The sequence below is a fragment of the Talpa occidentalis genome, unplaced genomic scaffold (assembly GCF_014898055.3).
Source record: "Talpa occidentalis isolate TD23 unplaced genomic scaffold, MPIMG_talOcc4v2.1 talOcc4.9, whole genome shotgun sequence".
NCBI lineage: Eukaryota > Metazoa > Chordata > Mammalia > Eulipotyphla > Talpidae > Talpa > Talpa occidentalis.
Window position 1 is genome coordinate 16,123,060 of NW_023605305.1, and position 17,674 is coordinate 16,140,733.

Consider the following 17,674-nt stretch of genomic DNA (forward strand, 5'->3'; position numbering starts at 1 on the left):
TACTTCGGTCAATCTGCCTGTTCTGTTCCTTGCTCTGTCTCTGGTGAATCCTCTCACCCTCCCACATCTCTGGCCTGTGCCCCAGCTCTTGTATGCATGAGTGAATGGATCTTTAAAAAAAAAGAGTAGAAGAATTAACCTCAGTGGAAAGGGTAGCAGAGAATGTTGCAAAAATGCCTTAAGTATGTACATTTGGTGACAGACAAATGAGGCAGTGTCTATCTAACTGATTTTTTTAAAAAAGATTTTATTTGTGCATACAAGAATTGGGGTACAGGCCAGAGGTGTGGGAGGTGAGAGGACTCACCAGAAACAGAATGGGGAGCAGAATAGGCAGACTGACTGAAATACACTGTTGAGGGGAGCAGCAGGTGACTCAGGAGAGGTCTGCTGCACCATGTCAGTAGCTCCCCGGTAGGGGATTGAACTCGTGCTGCAGTGACTGCGGATAGCTTCATAGTTGCATCTTAACCCTGCCACCAGGGAGGCCTGTCTATCTAATTGATTTTAAGATCTTTGAATTAGGTAGCAAGATCCCCAGATGAGTAAATGGGAGGATACTTAAAAGGAGGGGAGAAGGAAAAGGAGGGAAGGGAAGAGGGAAAGGCAGGAGGCAAGAAGGGAAAATGATTTCAGAAACTTCAGAAACTGGAAAATACAACACAGGAAGGGTAGCTGGACCACCAAGAGGGTTTAAGTGTCTGTTTGAGATGTATCATGAATGGAAACTGAGACCAGTGAGCAGAGTTTTATGTTTTTCTTTCACAACGTTCAGGTGATTGGGAATAAGTATGGAACAGTGGTTTTGCTAAGGAAGTATGACAAAGGGAAAAGGGGAGAGATTAAGAATGTTTATAGGGGACTGAGTACAGTAACAGTATGATTTAAGCAGCATAAGATACTGAAGTCATTTTTTGAGGAGTCAGTGGTTAACACTGAAAATAAAATAAATCATTAAAGCAGAAGTGTAAAGACATCATAGGACTAATGTTCTGTGTGTCTCCTCCATACATCACCATGTGTCTCCATACATCACAGGATATTGTTGAATGATGACTGAATAAGAAAAAAAACTGTTTTGAGGACAAACTGTTTTGGAGGAAAACTTTTTTTTTTTTTTAAGATTTATTTATACAAGCACTGGGTACAGTCACAAGCGCGGGAGGGTGAGAGAATTCACCAGAGCCAGAGCGGGGAGCAGAACAGGCAGACTGACAAAGTACACTGCTGAGGGGAGCAGCAGGTTCAGCAGGAGAGGTCTGCGCACCATGTGGGACCCTCCCCAGCGGCCGGGGATTGAACTGGCGCTGCAGAGGCTGCGGGCAGCTTTGCAGCCCAGCGCTCAACCGTTGTGCCACATTTTAAGCCAAATAATTTCAAAATGTAAAGACTGATGTTAAGAACTAGAAGGGGGGCGGGGGAGAGAAGGAACAAAGACACTACATGTCCTTCATATCTTGCTCTAGAGTCATAATTGACTAGCAGAAGCTACTACCTAGCGGAAGAGAATCACAGAGGAGTTTTCACTCACAGTCACCGAGATTGTAGGTTTAGCAGTGGTCACCATGGGTTCTGTGAACTCCAAGGTGGAGGGCACTGACTTAGCTGACAAGACCACGCTCCTGTACAAAATGAAGGGCCAAAATCTAGTAGAGGCTTTGCCCACCATTGGTTTCAACATGGAACCCCTTGAAACCCCCACGACATGTGTTTCTAACTCTATGGGATGTTGGGGGACAGACTGGGATCATAATCAACTGAAAGGACTATCTGGAAGGGGTAAAATTCCTCCTATATGTGCTGGCGAGCACACAAGGTTCAATCGCCTGAGGCAGTGGCTGAGCTCACAGAAGTCCTGGATGGCCAGCATCCTTTTTTTGGTGCTGGGCAGAAAGCAGGAGGCTCCTACAGCTCTACCACTATTGAGATCAGAGATAAGCTGGGCCTAGAAAGACTAAGAGTGTTGCTAGGAACTCTGGGCCTGCAGTGGTCTCATTGGTGTGGGGCTGCCTGAAGCCCTGCAGAGCCTGGGAGTCTCCTGAAATCCCATAGCCACTCAGTTGAGCACAGGTGGGGCAGGGTTGGGGAAATACAGGAAATTTCAACCTGGAACAGAGCAATTAACTTTGCTCATAACTTGGAACAGAGCAGTTAACTTGCCTCATAGGAGGTGAAAAAATAACCAACTAGTCCTTAAGAATCTTAGCTCAATTTATCAAACAGATCCTTCACATATGCATTCCTATGTTCACTGCGGTACATTTACAATAGCCAAGTTATGGAAACAACCTAAGCGTCTGACAATAGATGAATGGATAAAGAAGATGCGGTATATATACAAAACACAATACTACTTGGCTATTAAAAAAAATATAAAAGCTTAATATTTGTGACTACATAGATGGAAATGGGGTGGGGAATGCCAGGTGAAATAAGTCAGAAGGAGAAAGATAAATTCTGGAGGATTTCACTCATCTATGGAATATAGAAAAAGAAAACAAAGGAACAGACAAAACAAACTCTAGAAACATGACTGCAGAACTGAAGCTATTTAGAAGGGGAAGGGGTCTCGTGGTCTATGGTGGAGGACTACAGGTGCTTTGGTGATAGGTTTGGTGTGGTAACATACATCTGAAGAGGTATAAACCTATTCACCTAAATCATATACTGTATTATAAACCAAAATTACCTCAAATAATAAATTTTTAAAAATTGGCTACAAGTAACATTACAGAAGTTATCTAGTTAATGGTCGAGTATCAAAAAATAATATACAAATGCAAAAAATAACTAAAGAACAGTCAACTCAAACCATACCCATACACTAATCAAATTATGAAAAGTATTACAACTAGATCATTTAAAAAAATCCAACTTTATGTACCTTAAAGTTTGCTCTCCTGATTCCTGCATCTTGGCTTTTTTTACCTGCAAAAACAGAAAAACACATCACTATAGTGATTAATTAATAGCCCTTGTTATACTATAGAGTTAGAGACGGACTTTTTCACATGAAGTTCTTTTTTTTTTTTTTTTAAAGATTTATTTGTTTATTTATTTATACAAGCACTGGGTACAGCCAGAGTGGGGAGCAGAGCAGGCAGAAGGACCGAAGTACACTGCTGAGGGGAGCAGCGGGCGGCAGGAGAGGTCTGCACGCCATGTGGGTCCCTCCTCCAGTGGCCAGGGAGCATCTGGGGATCGAACCGGCGCAGCAGAGGCCGTGGGCAGCCTCGCAACCCAGCGCTCAACCACTGCACCACCAGGGAGGCCCACATGAAGTTCTTTTTAATTAAAAAAAAAAAAGCTTTTCATCCTCCCCCTGAGATTCATGGTAGAATGTTTACCAGAATAAAATATTCAAACTTGGACATAAATTAGCTGTTTCAAATTTTAACTGTCACACAATTTCATTGATTATCAAACAGTAAGTATGGGCAATCTGGATGTCACTGACTCATTTATTCAACAGAAGTGGTAACATGTAAAAAACAAAGAAATTTTTATCAGGATATCAGTAATTTAAAAAATATTCTTTATATTATTTTGCTTTCCCCCCATTATTTCATCTTCATATTCCTTCAGAGATGAAAGCATTGTCATTGCAACAGTTTAAGAATCCATAAATGGAAGATCAGTGGCTAATCCTAACGGATTTCCTTGCTTTCATGCTAAAAAGAATCAGATTTAGGGCTCTCTGGTTAGAATAAATAGAGCAGAAACCATGCTTAGTATGCTTAGACATACAATTTATGAACACTTAAAAGTATTTCAAACTAACAATAGAAGGTAGAAATTCTGCTAAATAATTTTAAATAAAGGTAGGAACATAATAGCTATTTAGTATGATTAAATTTAACCTTTCAAAGTAATTAATTACAAGATAAATATAAGGTCCATAAAATTCCTCCTGGACATCTATTTCTCATGAAGAAAACATGATAAAATAAATAAAACCAAATGTTCTTGGTTCCTTACACACATTTAATGTTGCTTTAACTTTTACAGGTGCTAATAAAAAAATTTTTTAAAAGGGCATTAAAATAATATTTTTATTATTAAAAAAATTTTAATTTCCAAATTTAGTAACAGATAAAACTAAAGCAAAACAAACCCTATAAATAATGAAACACATGCACACACACAGGCCCAAGTGCATGCGCGCACACACACACGCACGCGCACACACACACACATGCTTAGGTATATAAACCTTAACTGAGCATGACATTAAATTCAAAAGCCATAAAGGAGAAAATAGACTTGATCATACAAAAATTCCACATAATAAAAGATACCATAAACCAAGAGATCCAGGGATCACCAGATGGTATACAGACTGTGACAAAAGAACCTTACTGAAAGGGGTGGGGGGAAATGAGATGACTTAAAAATATATAGGAAAATGGTGTTTTGACGAGCAAAAGAAAAGAAAAATTCAACTACCTAGCTCACCTGCAATAACATCACAAACAACAGGTGGTTGAGTACAGCGCTGTGAGGCTGTCCGTAGCCTCTGCAGTGCTGGTTCGATCGCTGCCGGACTCCGAGCAGCCAACATGGCGCAGCAGACCTCTCCTGTCTCGCCCGCTGCTCCCCTCACTAGTCTATTTCGCCAGTCTGCCTGTTCTGCTCCCCGCTCTGTTTCTGGTGAATCCGCTCACTCTCTCACACATCTGGCCTATATCCCGGTTCTTGTGTAAATAAAATAAATCTCAAAAAAAAAAAATTGTCTTAAAAAAAAAATAAGGTGAACTGATAATGTAATTTTCCAATAGTGGGGGTAGATTCAGGTTTAGCTCATCCAAAGGCCCTCTTTGGATGAAAGTAATTCATTTATGAGCTGGCTATCTGAGTAACCAACATAGTCTATAGCCTGCAAAGAGTAAACCATGCAGGGCCTCCCCTGGTGGCGCAGTGGTTGAGCGCTGGGCTGTGAGACTGCCCGCAGCCTCTGTAGCACCGGTTCCCTGGCCGCCTGCGAGGGTGCCACAAAAAAAAAAAAAAAAAAAGTAAACCATGCAAAGACCATTAGAGCACTGAGGAATCTAACTTATAGTCTTAATTTTATGAGAGCTGCAGAGCCAACAAATTTAATGAACACCGCCCCGCCCCCCAAAGGTCCTGGAGCTAAATTTAAGAATATATCACAATGGACTTTGAAATAAGATCTATCTTTTTCACTTTTTATTTATTATCCAGTTCCAATCCAGTTGTAAAGAACAAATACAAATAGAAGTGGAGAAAATATACCTAAAATCACGTCTAGCAAAAAAGAAAAAAAGGGCTAGGTAGGAAAATACGCTAATAGTTAATTTTTTACCACTTATGGCCCACTGTTTACCCTGATTTGGGCAATTATGCTCCCCTGTAAATCAGTAATAGGAAGCATGTGCTACCTTGGCTCTAGAGGCCTGTAAATCAACTCAAAGGATACATTTCTCACCAGATTATAAAAGTATGGAACAATACAATCCAGAAACTTAGGGAAAGTGAAACAGGGCAACCACTTTGGAAAACAGGCTAGCAGTTACTCAAAATATGAAACATACTTACCATATAAAACAGCAATTTCACTTCTAGCTGTATAACCAAGAGAAGTGAAAGCATGTGTCCACACAAAAACTTTTACATGGATGTTCCAAGTATTACTATTCAATCAAAATAACTCAAAAACTGAAACAACCCCAGGGTATACGAACAGATGAATGGGCAAATAAAATAATAAATAAGATAATGATCAGTAAATAAAATGATGAATGATAAATAAGTCCATACAATGTATTATCACTCAGCATTACAAGGACATAAGTGTTGATACATGCCACTCCTTGGATGAAACCTTAAAAATATTGTGCTAAGTGAAAGAAGCCAGTCATAAAGGACCACATATTATTATTCCATTTACATGTATGTCCACAGATAGATAAATCCTTAGACAGAAGTAGATCAGCAGTTGCCTTGGGTGGATAGGATAGGGAAATTGGGGAGTAACTGCTAGTGCGTATGGAGTTTCTTTTGGAGTGATGAAAATATTCTAAAATTGATTCTAGTGATGGCCGAGTATCTCTGTGAATACAGCAAAAGCCAGGTTCAAGTCTCAGCTCAGTTAATTCATTGAATGTGTTTACCTCTCAACATGTTTCCTCATATGTATAGAAAAATACAATTACCTACTTTGTTTTTAAAGATTTATTTTATTTATTTATGCATACAAGAGCTGGGGTGTAGGCCAGTGGTGTGGCGGGTGAGAAGACTCACCAGAGACAGAGTGGGAAGCAGAACAGGCAGCTCTACTGAAGTACATTGCTGAGGGGAGTAGCAGGTAAGACAGGAGAGGTCTGCTGTGCCATGTGAGTCAGCTCCCTGGCCAGGGATTGAACTCATGCTGCAGTGGCTGCAGATAGCTTCACAGTTCTGAGACTTAACCCCTTGCGCCACGAGGGAGGCCTCCTGACTTCTAAGTTTAAATTAAACACGAGGCTAAAGCACAGAGTGTTAGATAATCTGCAATCCCGAGAACAATTAATCCAACAAAAGTCTCCATAGAAAGTATAAAAAGGAAGATTTTGTTAGAATTTATCACTTGCCAACAAAGAGAAGCTCATCATTCCATTCTTGAAGGAGGAAAGAAAGGCTGGATTATAACCTAGATGAAATCTCAGACACAAAACTATTTTTTTTTAATTTTTTTTTAACGCTGTTTTACAACTTCGTTAATTTTTTGACAGTATAGGATTTCTCACCTCAGATGTGGTCGCATAGCTCTCCACCCCCAAAGCACCCACTGATCATGCTTATCAACAGTCATTTAATTATTTTACTCCAAGAACTTGACATGTGGAAATTAGCACACAAAGAGTGAGAGTAAGCACACCAAGTTACCAGAAAGGTAAGCATCTGTGGCTTATACTGAGAGGCAAAAAATGTCCTTTATAGATCCAGTAAAAACTACTGAGCATCAGAGACCTGGGATTTGACAAGGACGCAGGGACTGATAGAATTTGGGGTTGCGCCCTTAAGAGGGGTATTTGGGGAAAGGAGGTACATACTGCTCTTTATGTGCCAAAAATGAAACAGATGAACCAAAGGGAAGATTATCTTCCGAAGCTAAGATTCACTGATCAATGTTTAATAGTTCCTCTCCTCTCCCTGTGCAAACAGGATGCTACAGACTGAATGTCTCTGTATCTGAAAGCCATATTTTGAAATCTAAGTCCCAAAGTGATGATATTTGGAGACAGGGCTTTGGAGAGATGATTAGGTCATAAGAATAGACCTCATGAATGGAATTAGGGCCCCTGTAAAAGAGACCTCAGAGAAACCCCTTGCCATCTCCATGTGAGGAGATGGCAAAAAAGGCAGCTGATGAACCAAGAAGCAGTTTCTGTATGGGGGGCGGGGGGGGCGGGGGCAGAGTAGGGGAAGGTGGCCTAGGAATGTGGGGAGACACTAGGGTTGAAAATCAGTGAAAAAGTTCCTGGAAGTAAGACAGTGGTTCTAATGTTTTGCTTTTTTTCCCTCTAATGTTCTATATGGTGACAATATATTCTCCCCAGTTAAACAGCCCTAAGTAACATTCTATGATTTTTTTTAAAAACCAATTGGGATTAGTCTCAGTAGAAATAACAAACTCGAGTTGATGAAATAAAGAAAATGAAGACCAAAGGCAGACTCAAGGTCCCATGATATTACCACACTCTAAAGTTCACTAAATTATTGTAAATAATTTTTTAGCTCTGTGGTAATTTCATGAATCAGAAAAATTAAAAGATGCTAAAAATCTGGGCCTGTGAAAAACTAAATTACAAGATGCAAAAAATACTTATTTTCATAATATTTCTAATACTAAAACCTAAATGAAGAAAATTTCACCTACTTAATCTTTTTAATCCCTCATCCACACAGGACACAATAGTCATAACATAACACTACAAGGACAGAAAGTAAAATATGAGATATTTAACCTTTTGGGGAGAGAGGGATATTTTTAGCAAGTAATAGGTCCACACTTAATCTGCTTATCTCAAAAAAACAAAAAACACAGATTTAAAAAGTAACTGTTATATTACCAAAAACAACCTTCAAAAAAAATGCAAGAATTCTTTTTTTTTTTAAAGATTTATTTATTTATGCATACAAGAGCTGGGGTACAGGCCAGAGATGCAAAGGGGTGTGGGGGGTAAGAGGATTCACCAGAGACAGAGTGGGGAACAGAACAGGCAGCCTGACTGAAATACACTGCTGATTGGTGCAGCGGGCGAGACAGGAGAGGTCTCCTGCACCATCTGGGTTGCTCCCTGGCCAGCTGGGGAGCGAACTCATGCTGCAGAGGCTACGGATTGCCTCACAGTGCAGTACTAAACCACTTGCACCACCAGGGAGGCCCCCAAAATGCAAGAATTCTGTCCACAGATGTGGAAATCCTCTCTCTGATGACGGTACAGCCTGAGTGTACAGTTTGAAGAGTATTACACATAGAACTGGATCAAAAATAATATTTTTTTTGTGCTGTACTTTAATTATTATGAATCTTTGAAGAACAATAAATTCAATATGTACCCAATGACACCTTACTTTAAAAATACCAGTTTTTCTCACAAGTTGTCACAGATATTTGATATATTTTCATAACCTAAATCTTTTTTTTTAAACAAATTTTTAAAAAAGATTTATTTATTTATACAAGAACTGGGGTACGGGCCAGATGCACGGGAAGGTGAGAGGATTCACCAGAGACAGAGCAGGGAACAGAACAGGCAGACTGACGAAATACACTGCTGAGGGGAGCAGCGGGTGCGACGGGAAGGTCTGCTGCGCCATGTGGGATCCTTGCCAGCCGGCCAGGATCGAACCAGCACTGCAGAGGCTGCAGACTGCTTCACAGCGCTGCGCTCAACTGCCTGCACCACCAGGGGAGGCCCACCCAAATCTTTAAAGCTATTAATAAAAATGTTGAGTTTTCTCAGAGAAAAAAATAATAGTAAAATATAATCAGAAAAAAAATGATTGTTATATCATTTTCTAAGTGTCCAATATAAGTCTGTCCAATAATTTCTTTTAGAATGCTTGTTATTAAACAGCATTAAACCAGCACTAGAGTCTACAGTTATTAACATCTAATTGCTCCCTGCCACATCTTTGAATAAAAAAAATTGCTTATATTACGTTTCACTTTTCTCATTCTCTGTGATTTTTCAGAGATTAATACTGTTTTGGCAATCATGTTCAGAAATTCTAGGTTTACAGGATAAAACTTCTCTATGAGCCTTCTTGGAAGATTAGAAATACTTTGAATAATTTAGGTATTTGCATATAAATGTGGGAATAAAATATATTTTGCAAAAAATTCAAATAAGCTATCCTTTACAATTTGAAGATTCCCCTTGATAGAAAAGACAAAAAGGAGGGGTCGAATCGAATTCTCTTTGTTTTTTGGTTTTTTTTTAAAGATTTATTTATTTATACAAGCACTGGGTACAGTCAGAAGCGCAGGAGTGTGAGAGAATTCACCTGAGCCAGAGTAGGGAGCAGAAGGTGTGGCAGGAGAGGTCTGCGCACCATGTGGGACCCTCCTCCGGTGGCCCGGGGAGCAGCCGGGGATTGAACCAGCGCCCCAGAAGCTGCAGGCAGCTTCGCAACCCAGCGCTCAATTGCTGCACCACCGGGGAGGCCCGAATCAAGTTCTCTTTGCCACTCCATTCCTGTCTTCTCGTTATCCTATTAGCCCAAACAAGTTCTTAAGGTACTTACTATTGTTTTTAAGAACGTTTCCTAAGTTTTACTCCTTTTCTATGCTTAAACCTAGAGTATACTATGATTGGAAGCATGTACCACCTCTTTTGTCTAAATCAGGTATTACTAATTTCTTTTTAAAATGTACATATAAAGATACCACATGCTCATTATTTTTAAAAACCCAAACCATACAGATTTGCATAAAAAATATGAAAGACCTTATTCTTTCATGAGATAATCAGTAGTATATTTTTCTGAAAAAATTTCCTATGCACACATGGCCTTAAAACTTGAGTTCAGAGGGCCTCCCCAGTGGCGCAGCGGGTTGAGCACAGCACTGTGAAGCTGTTCCCAGCCTCTGCAGTGGGGGTTCAATTCCTGGCAGGCCAGGGAGATTCCCACATGGCGCAGCAGACCTCTCCTGTCGCACCCGCTGCTCCCCTCAGCAGTGCCTGTTCCGCTCCCTGCTCTGTCTCTGGTGAATTTTCTCACCCTTCCATGCCTCTGGCCTCTAACCCAGTTCTTGTATAAATAAATAAACCTTTAAAAAAAAACAAAAACAAAAAAAATTGAGTTCAGAGAGCACCCTTGACAGCCATGAAAAAATTTAAAGTGTTTCCTGTTTGCTAGGAACAATCTTGGTTTTATACCTCTCACCCAAAAACTGAATATGGTTAAGAGCATTCCATTTTGAACAATAAGAGCTGCTTCAGAGCAGGCGAAAGAGATGAAGGATGAGAATGAAAGACTGAGCCATCGCAAGGTAATGGTGACAGGTGAGAGAGCCATTTCTGGTTACAGGTGGTTGAGGATTGACTGATAGTAAGGGAAAGTGAAAGACAGAACTTGAAGCTAAGATTTATGTTGCATCGTGAACATGACATGAACAAATCTTTACCAAGTAGTCCTGCCTAGTGGCCTAGGGGTTAATTCTCAGTGCTATCACCACTAGCACCTGACTTCGATCCCCAGCCAGGGAGCTAACCCATATATGGTGCAGCAGACCTCGCCTGTTCTTGTCTGCTGCTCCCCTTAGGTCTGTATTTCAGTAAATCCACCTGTTCTGCTCCCCATTATGTTTCTGATGAATCCTCTCACCTTTCACATGTTGTGCCTATACCCTAGTTCTACAGGGAAAAAAAAAAAAAAGATAGAGCAAGTAAGTACCAGAGAAGCAAGATGGGATTAAAATAACTCCAATGACAATGCTCATCAGTAACATTACATATACATGCAAACAGTAGGATTAAAAATTTTGGCGTTGTCATCAACTTGGAATGGAATCATTCGCTCCATGCAAATTTTAGATCTCTAGTATAGTTTGCGAAAATGCTCCTGTCCTCAAAATCTGACATTTATTTTCTCTGTCCTTATTTTTAATAGTTAACAAGTGTTCTGTATTTTCTTAGATCCTATATTTATCTATTTGACATCCATTAATCACAGGACCAAAGTTATTTCCTCTCTCCTGCAATCCAGAGTCCACACTCCAGACCATTTTCTTTATTTAACTCTTACACATCAAGTCAGTATTTCCTCTGCTCTAAATCAACCCAGGGCCAGATACCAGACATAAGTGAGAGTTCCTAAAATTCCCTGAAAAAATTCAAATTTGCCAGTCCTAATTTGTTTACCCTTTCCTGCCTTGTCTTGCCTGCACAATTCCCAGTAAAGGCTGAGCCCTATGCCTTCTTTCTGCCTCCTGACCAAATGGCCCCTGGGCCCTGTGCAATGTGCCATCCCTTTCATTTCCAAGGAAACTGAGTAACAAAACTTTTCTTCCAGTGGCACTTATCTGTACCTATTATCACTTTGTCATCTTTATAAATTAAGATCCAGGTACAAATCAATAAAGAAATGAAGCCTATTTAGAATCAGCAGAAAATTTGTTTTTAAAGTGCTTAAATTTCTCACCTTTTCAGAAGTAACAAGTTTTACACATTGTGTTGCACAATGTGTTACATACACAATGAATAGAAAGGGAAGTAAAGCAGAGCAAAAAAGATGATTTGCCATCTCATTGCCTTAGATAGGTAAAGAGTAACTAACAAAGCCCTTATTTCAACAGTATCTGCAACACACAAGTCTTTTGAAACTGACTAGACCTTAGTTTTACTACATTAAAAACTCAATGACATAATTTTCCTTGGTACATTTTGTATCTCTAATTCAGCTATTTGTTCTTATAGTGTATATCCCAGATACAATACTTGTAAGAGGGTGGTCCCCAAGAAAAGGGGAGGTTCCAGGCTCCCTGCCCCACCCAAGGGAGGGTGGAGCTGAGCAGTCTCCTCCTGGAGAGGAGACTGGGGAAAGAAGAAAGTATGGGGAGCCAGAAGGAGCAGAGAGACATGTGAAGAAATTGTGCTTGCTTCTGGGTCCTGGACTGGTTGAAACAGATGTGGGTGAGAGACCTGTGGGTAGGTTAACAACGGCAACTTTTATCCTGATTTTGATCTTTTCCTCCCAGACTAGTCTGGCTTTTCTGACCCTTTTCTATGGGTCCCCACTGGAAGGTGCTTTAGACTTGTGCCAGGCTATGGGTCAACTCTGTTTGGCTGGACACTTGGTGCTTGATTTGGAAACTATATTCTTTGTCTTTTCTGTATTGCACACTAACTGTAGTAAAGTTCCCTTCCATTAAAGGTCTTCTATGTTTTGTCTTGATGCAGCAGATGGCAGAACTTATTTAGAACAGGCAGGTTTGGGAGTTCTAGGGTGCCCCTCTCCCTGTCCTGTAATATACTGAGGATGATTTTTAACCCTACCATTTCCCTCACTATTAATGTTCCACCAGAGATAGGGGATGAAATATCAAATGTTTTAAAAGACTATTTTAACAATTGCTTATGTTTTCCTAGTTTTATACTTACCTTAAGTGAGAGGGCTAAAAAAATAACCACAAAACAATCATCACATGCATTTCTCAACAAAATGTTAAAAATGCATTAAAAGACTTCACTATTTTGATGAAGATGGTGTATATTCTTGTGTAACATAATTCAACTAGAACCTGAAAAATAAGCCCTATTATCTGCTTTCAAATTTCAAATGTATGTACGCTGGATTTTCATGAAGAGAAGCAAATGTGTGCCATTCTATATTCTCTCTTAATATAAAAATATGAAACACAAGAGGCTCACTCAGGATAGCAAACTGAATCAGTGTTTTTCTAATTTCAGAAAAAGAAACTCAACACAAAAAAGATCCTTTAACTATAGTTAAGGATAAGTTAGTTAAGATACATAAAAGTATCCTAAGAGAATGATTATTATTGTTTTTCTTGTTTAAATACTATGGGTCAAAAAACAGACCGAAAAAAGAAATACCTCAAGTCAGTAAATCCCCATTACTTAGGGATATTTAAAATGATTTTATTTTATATTATACTTAAAAGAAATTAAAAATTCAAATAGTCTCTAAATTTATCTTTAAGAATTATCTATTGGTCAAATTATACTGTCTTCTATGACTTTTTAAAAAATTAAGTCAACTAGGGAATTAGGTAAAAAGAAAACTGAATTTTCTAGCAGAAATGGTATATAATGTTTGGCATAAAGCTGTCCTCTTGCTTTCTAAAAGCTGTAAGAACAGTCACTTTTTAAAATGATATTTATAAATATGACACCTACCTACTATAGAGCTGAATTTTCTAAGCAGACCACTTTGCATTAGGTTAGAAAAATATGAATTTAAAAACATGTAACATTGTTTTAGAGGAAAAATATTACACACTCTTTTCCTTATTTTTTTTTTTTCTAATTTTGAACCTGTAGTATAACGAGATATTTAAAATCTCTGAAGATTAGCTTTTCTATAATCAACTTTAAATTGTTAAAAGAAATACTTACTGGTTGCTCTGGCAAATCCTGCTCTTCTTCCATGAGGACCAATATTTCTTTATTATGCTTATGTGACTGGATTCCAAGTCCTTCTCAGCAGTCTTCACAGTCTGTTTAAAAAAGAGTGGGGATTCAGAGTTTTATGTACTCTTAGAGCACTATCATCGAGGCCATCAGAGAATAATGTTTAAATATTTTGCTATCCCATGCTTTCTACGTGCTTTCCAATCTCCAAATCTCAAACTTACACGTGGCTTTTCAGAACTGATATGCTGTACCAAGTCAAAATAGGTATACACAGTGACTTTTATAATACCTTTCAAAAGCCAGCACGTGGAACCACTTCTGCTGTACTTAAAACATGGTTACTATAGTGCTGAATGTATTAAATATTTGACAATGACAGTCATGGGGAGATAACTAAAACATTTTTTTTTTTTAGGATTAGAGTTACATTAAAAAATGACAAAAACTAGTCTAGTAAGTCAGTAAACTGTGATAACATCTAACCTGCTTTAATGTGGAACATTTACGTAACAGTTAACACGGACACACAGAATCACTTTAAATAGGACAAACTAGAAAATCAATTAAATGCTTTTAAAATAAATTCTTTCACAATCTGTGACATGTAATCAATTTAAAGGAAAACTCATTTCTTCTGGATTTATTAATGAAAATAAATGAGTAAAGTGAAACCTTGATTTCAGAATTAAGAAAATAAGTATGTAAAGTTAAGACCCAAATTTAATCTGAAATAACAAGCGCCACTAAATTCACTGACCAATTATATAAGTAGAATCTTTACCATCCCTGATCCTGTTCTTCCAGTCCTGATTTTCAAACTAAAAAGAAAAGACTCTAAGTCCTATGTCCACTGGTTAAGAACACCTTACTATGTCCCGCTGTCAGGGGAAATAGACAAACAGACATTAGAAGACAATATATTTAAAAACCAAAAAATTCCCCTTCTAATTTACAAAAATGAAGCTAGAACTTATCTGAAACAAATGTGATTGTTCATTTGTTTTCACTTCTAACAGCCACTAGAACTAGCTTAACATGTAGGGGTCAGGCAATATACAATCTTATTGCAGAAGTAATGAAAAACCTCACTTGTGCCAATTCACTCTACTTTTATTGCTTTTTCCTGGTGCAATACAACAAACTTGATTTTAAAGCCATATTAAAGAATGGGAAAAGGAGAGAAAATACATGTAAGAGATACAATTAGAGGCAAAATTATCCAATTCAAACAGTTTTACTTCCTGTCCTGAACTAGAATGTCAAAAGAAAAAAAAGTTTAAAGGTCAAAAGCACCTGATGCTTAATAAACTCACGTGTAGTTAATACACAGAGCTTCAAAAGCTAAGTTCTCATACTACATGACGTAGATAAATATGCTGCAGAATTACAGAGTGCAACAACTAAAGCTCACAGGAGTTATCTTTCCTGCACTTGTTTTGCTCTACTCAGCAGAGCATAGTCAATGTGACGTGAAACTGATTCACACTGTGAAAGATGAAACATTTTTATGTTTTAACAGCTTATATCTACCTTAGTTTTCAACTGAAATATCTTTATGGGATTTTTAAGTACTGCCTAAATAAATGGCATAGTGTGCATATATGACTTCACTCCGTAAGAAACAGCAAAATAGGGCCAAAACACTAGTGAAATGCAGTAATGCCTTTAATAACTCATTTTTGAATTTTTGTGTGACGCGTTCTCACCTACATTAAAAGTGGTAATATTTCATGTAATACTTAATTGAGAGCCATAACTATAATAATTGCAGCCTACAATTAGTAGGTTCTCAGAAAAGGAGAGGGAGGGGATATTTCTTCCCATGGGATAAGGGCTATAAAATCTTATCTCTGGGTGAGAAAAGGAATGAAATTTTTAAAAAAGAAAGAAAATATAAAAGCTCAACATGTGCTTTGCTTTTAAACACAAGAACTAATTTATTTTAAAAATATGAACAAGATTAAAAAGAACAGACTGTTTTTTTTTTTTACTTGACCAAAAGAGGTTATCGGTTTTAAAAGGTAACAAATAGTAAGGAACTTAATAATAGGGAAATAAACTTACAAGTCATACAAAACTGTTAAGACTTTGAATTTTGCTTTTTAGAAATACAGTAACATTACAGTGATTTCGGAATAGAAAGAGACAAGTTTCCCTTTTTTTTTTTTAGATAAATTCAATATAAGTTGCAAGAAAATCTTTACGGGAAAAATTGGAAGACATTACTTTCTACCTCTTCTATTCTTCTTGGCTGAAAATAAGCACTTTGCCATTTCCATCTTAACAATTTACTCAATTTTCTCAGCTTTTTGTTTGAAGGGAACCAAGGGGACATAGATTTCCCTATATTTAGGAAAAAAACCCAAATGTCAAGTAACTGGTCAGTAACACTTAACAATTTTGATGATTTTAAAACCAAAACCAAAACCAAAAACCCACCAAAAAACAAAACAACAATCCACAAGGAAAGAATATGATTTATTACAGACTCTTAGGGAATTTCCCTGGCATGTGATATGTGGGAAGTTTGCAAACATACATTCTAGTACATATGTACACAAATGTGTTAATAATGACTATAAATTATGTAATCCCATCACAACATGTATCTAAGATATTACTTTATATCTGTTTTCTTTCTTTCCTCCAGTAATTTGTAACTTGAGACCTGAAATGTAAGAACAGACTAAATACAAGAATACAAGTATTTATCTTTTTTTCCAAGCACTTAGCAGATATGTGCTAAAACTTTTAATATTAAGACCTTACACATTTTCTGCAAGTGCCACATACTGATGTTACATTTAAATAAAAATGTTATATATAACACACAGTACCATAGCTCAATAATTTAAAAGTCTGACATTACTATATAAAAATCTTAGTATTCTCACTTCCAGGCACTAGTTCTAGAGTTTAATTTAAATGTGAATGAAGTGTTTCTTTTTTTTAACCAGTAGTTTAACATTACAGTTTTCTACATTTAGATTAAACGATGAGCTTCATCTTTTAAAATATCCAATAATACAAGTTTTAAACAGCAATAGGAAGTAGGTTTTTCATGAAATTTAGGTGAATATAACCATGACTTAGACAAATAGCTAATGAAATTACAAAACGCAGAGTTAATGTTTTAAGTACCTCTTTAAGGCATTGAAATACTAATGTCTTCTTACAATTTTCTAGTTTCAGTTCTTTTTTTAAAAAAAGATTTATTTATTTATACACGAACCGGGGTACAGGCCAGATGAGCAGGAGGATGAGAGGCTCCACCAAAGACAGAGGGGGGAACAGAACAGGCAGACTGACAGAAATACACTGCTGAGGGGAGCAGCAGGCGAGACAGGAGAGGTCTGCTCGCTATGTGGGTATCGCCACGGCTGGCAGGGATAGAACCAGCACTGCAGAGGCTGCAGTTTCACAGCGCTGCGCTCAACCACCTGCACAACCAGGGAGGCCCTAGTTTCAGTTCTTATTGGTTTCTAAATACAACTGTTTTATCACCACTTTTTGAGATAGTTTGTCAGTATCCACATGCCTTCATGGACAGAAATTTGGGGAAATAGACAATTAAAAACAGAAATAGTATTTAAGACCTTACATTCCCTTACCTGCAAATGCTGCCAATGAAAAACAGGAACTGATTTTATCAAAAAAAGTACACAATTTTAAACAGTATTGTGATTTCACATGCTCATAAATAAAGCAGGGTCCTTTTACAATATGGCAACCATAACTTTCACTCTTAAGTCTTAGAAATTAGAGAGGAAATAGTAACAAACTTCTCATTTCCAAACTCTAATTAGAGTCCTACCCAGTGATTTATTTTGTACCAAGTTCAACATCCTAGTATTTACTTACCAGTAACTGTGTATGATCATAAGCAAGAGCTGAGGGTCCATGTGTTATTTATAGCTTGCAACATACAAAGGGATATTAAACACACGCATGCAAGAGAAGTGTCTAGAACAAAACAGTTTGATTATAGAAACTCCAGAGAATTCAGGAGTTAACTGATTATCTTTGTCACAGATCTAAGTAGAAAACAGATAGCCCATAAATTTGAT

At 37.8% G+C, this 17,674-nt stretch overlaps 1 protein-coding gene across 4 annotated transcripts in view; it reads right to left on the reverse strand.

Moving 5' to 3' along the window:
- EYA3 (EYA transcriptional coactivator and phosphatase 3) overlaps positions 1-17,674 on the reverse strand; it is a 96,478-nt gene that overhangs the window by 52,586 nt on the left and 26,218 nt on the right. For all 4 annotated transcript variants that reach the window (XM_037500614.2, XM_037500616.2, XM_054691583.1 and 1 more), the window contains exons 2-3: positions 13,590-13,690; positions 2,885-2,928 (exon numbers count right to left, since the gene is read on the reverse strand). In XM_037500614.2, the coding sequence (XP_037356511.1) occupies positions 2,885-2,928; positions 13,590-13,622 (77 nt within the window). In that variant the 5' untranslated portion in view covers positions 13,623-13,690. The remainder of the gene's footprint in view (positions 1-2,884; positions 2,929-13,589; positions 13,691-17,674) is intronic.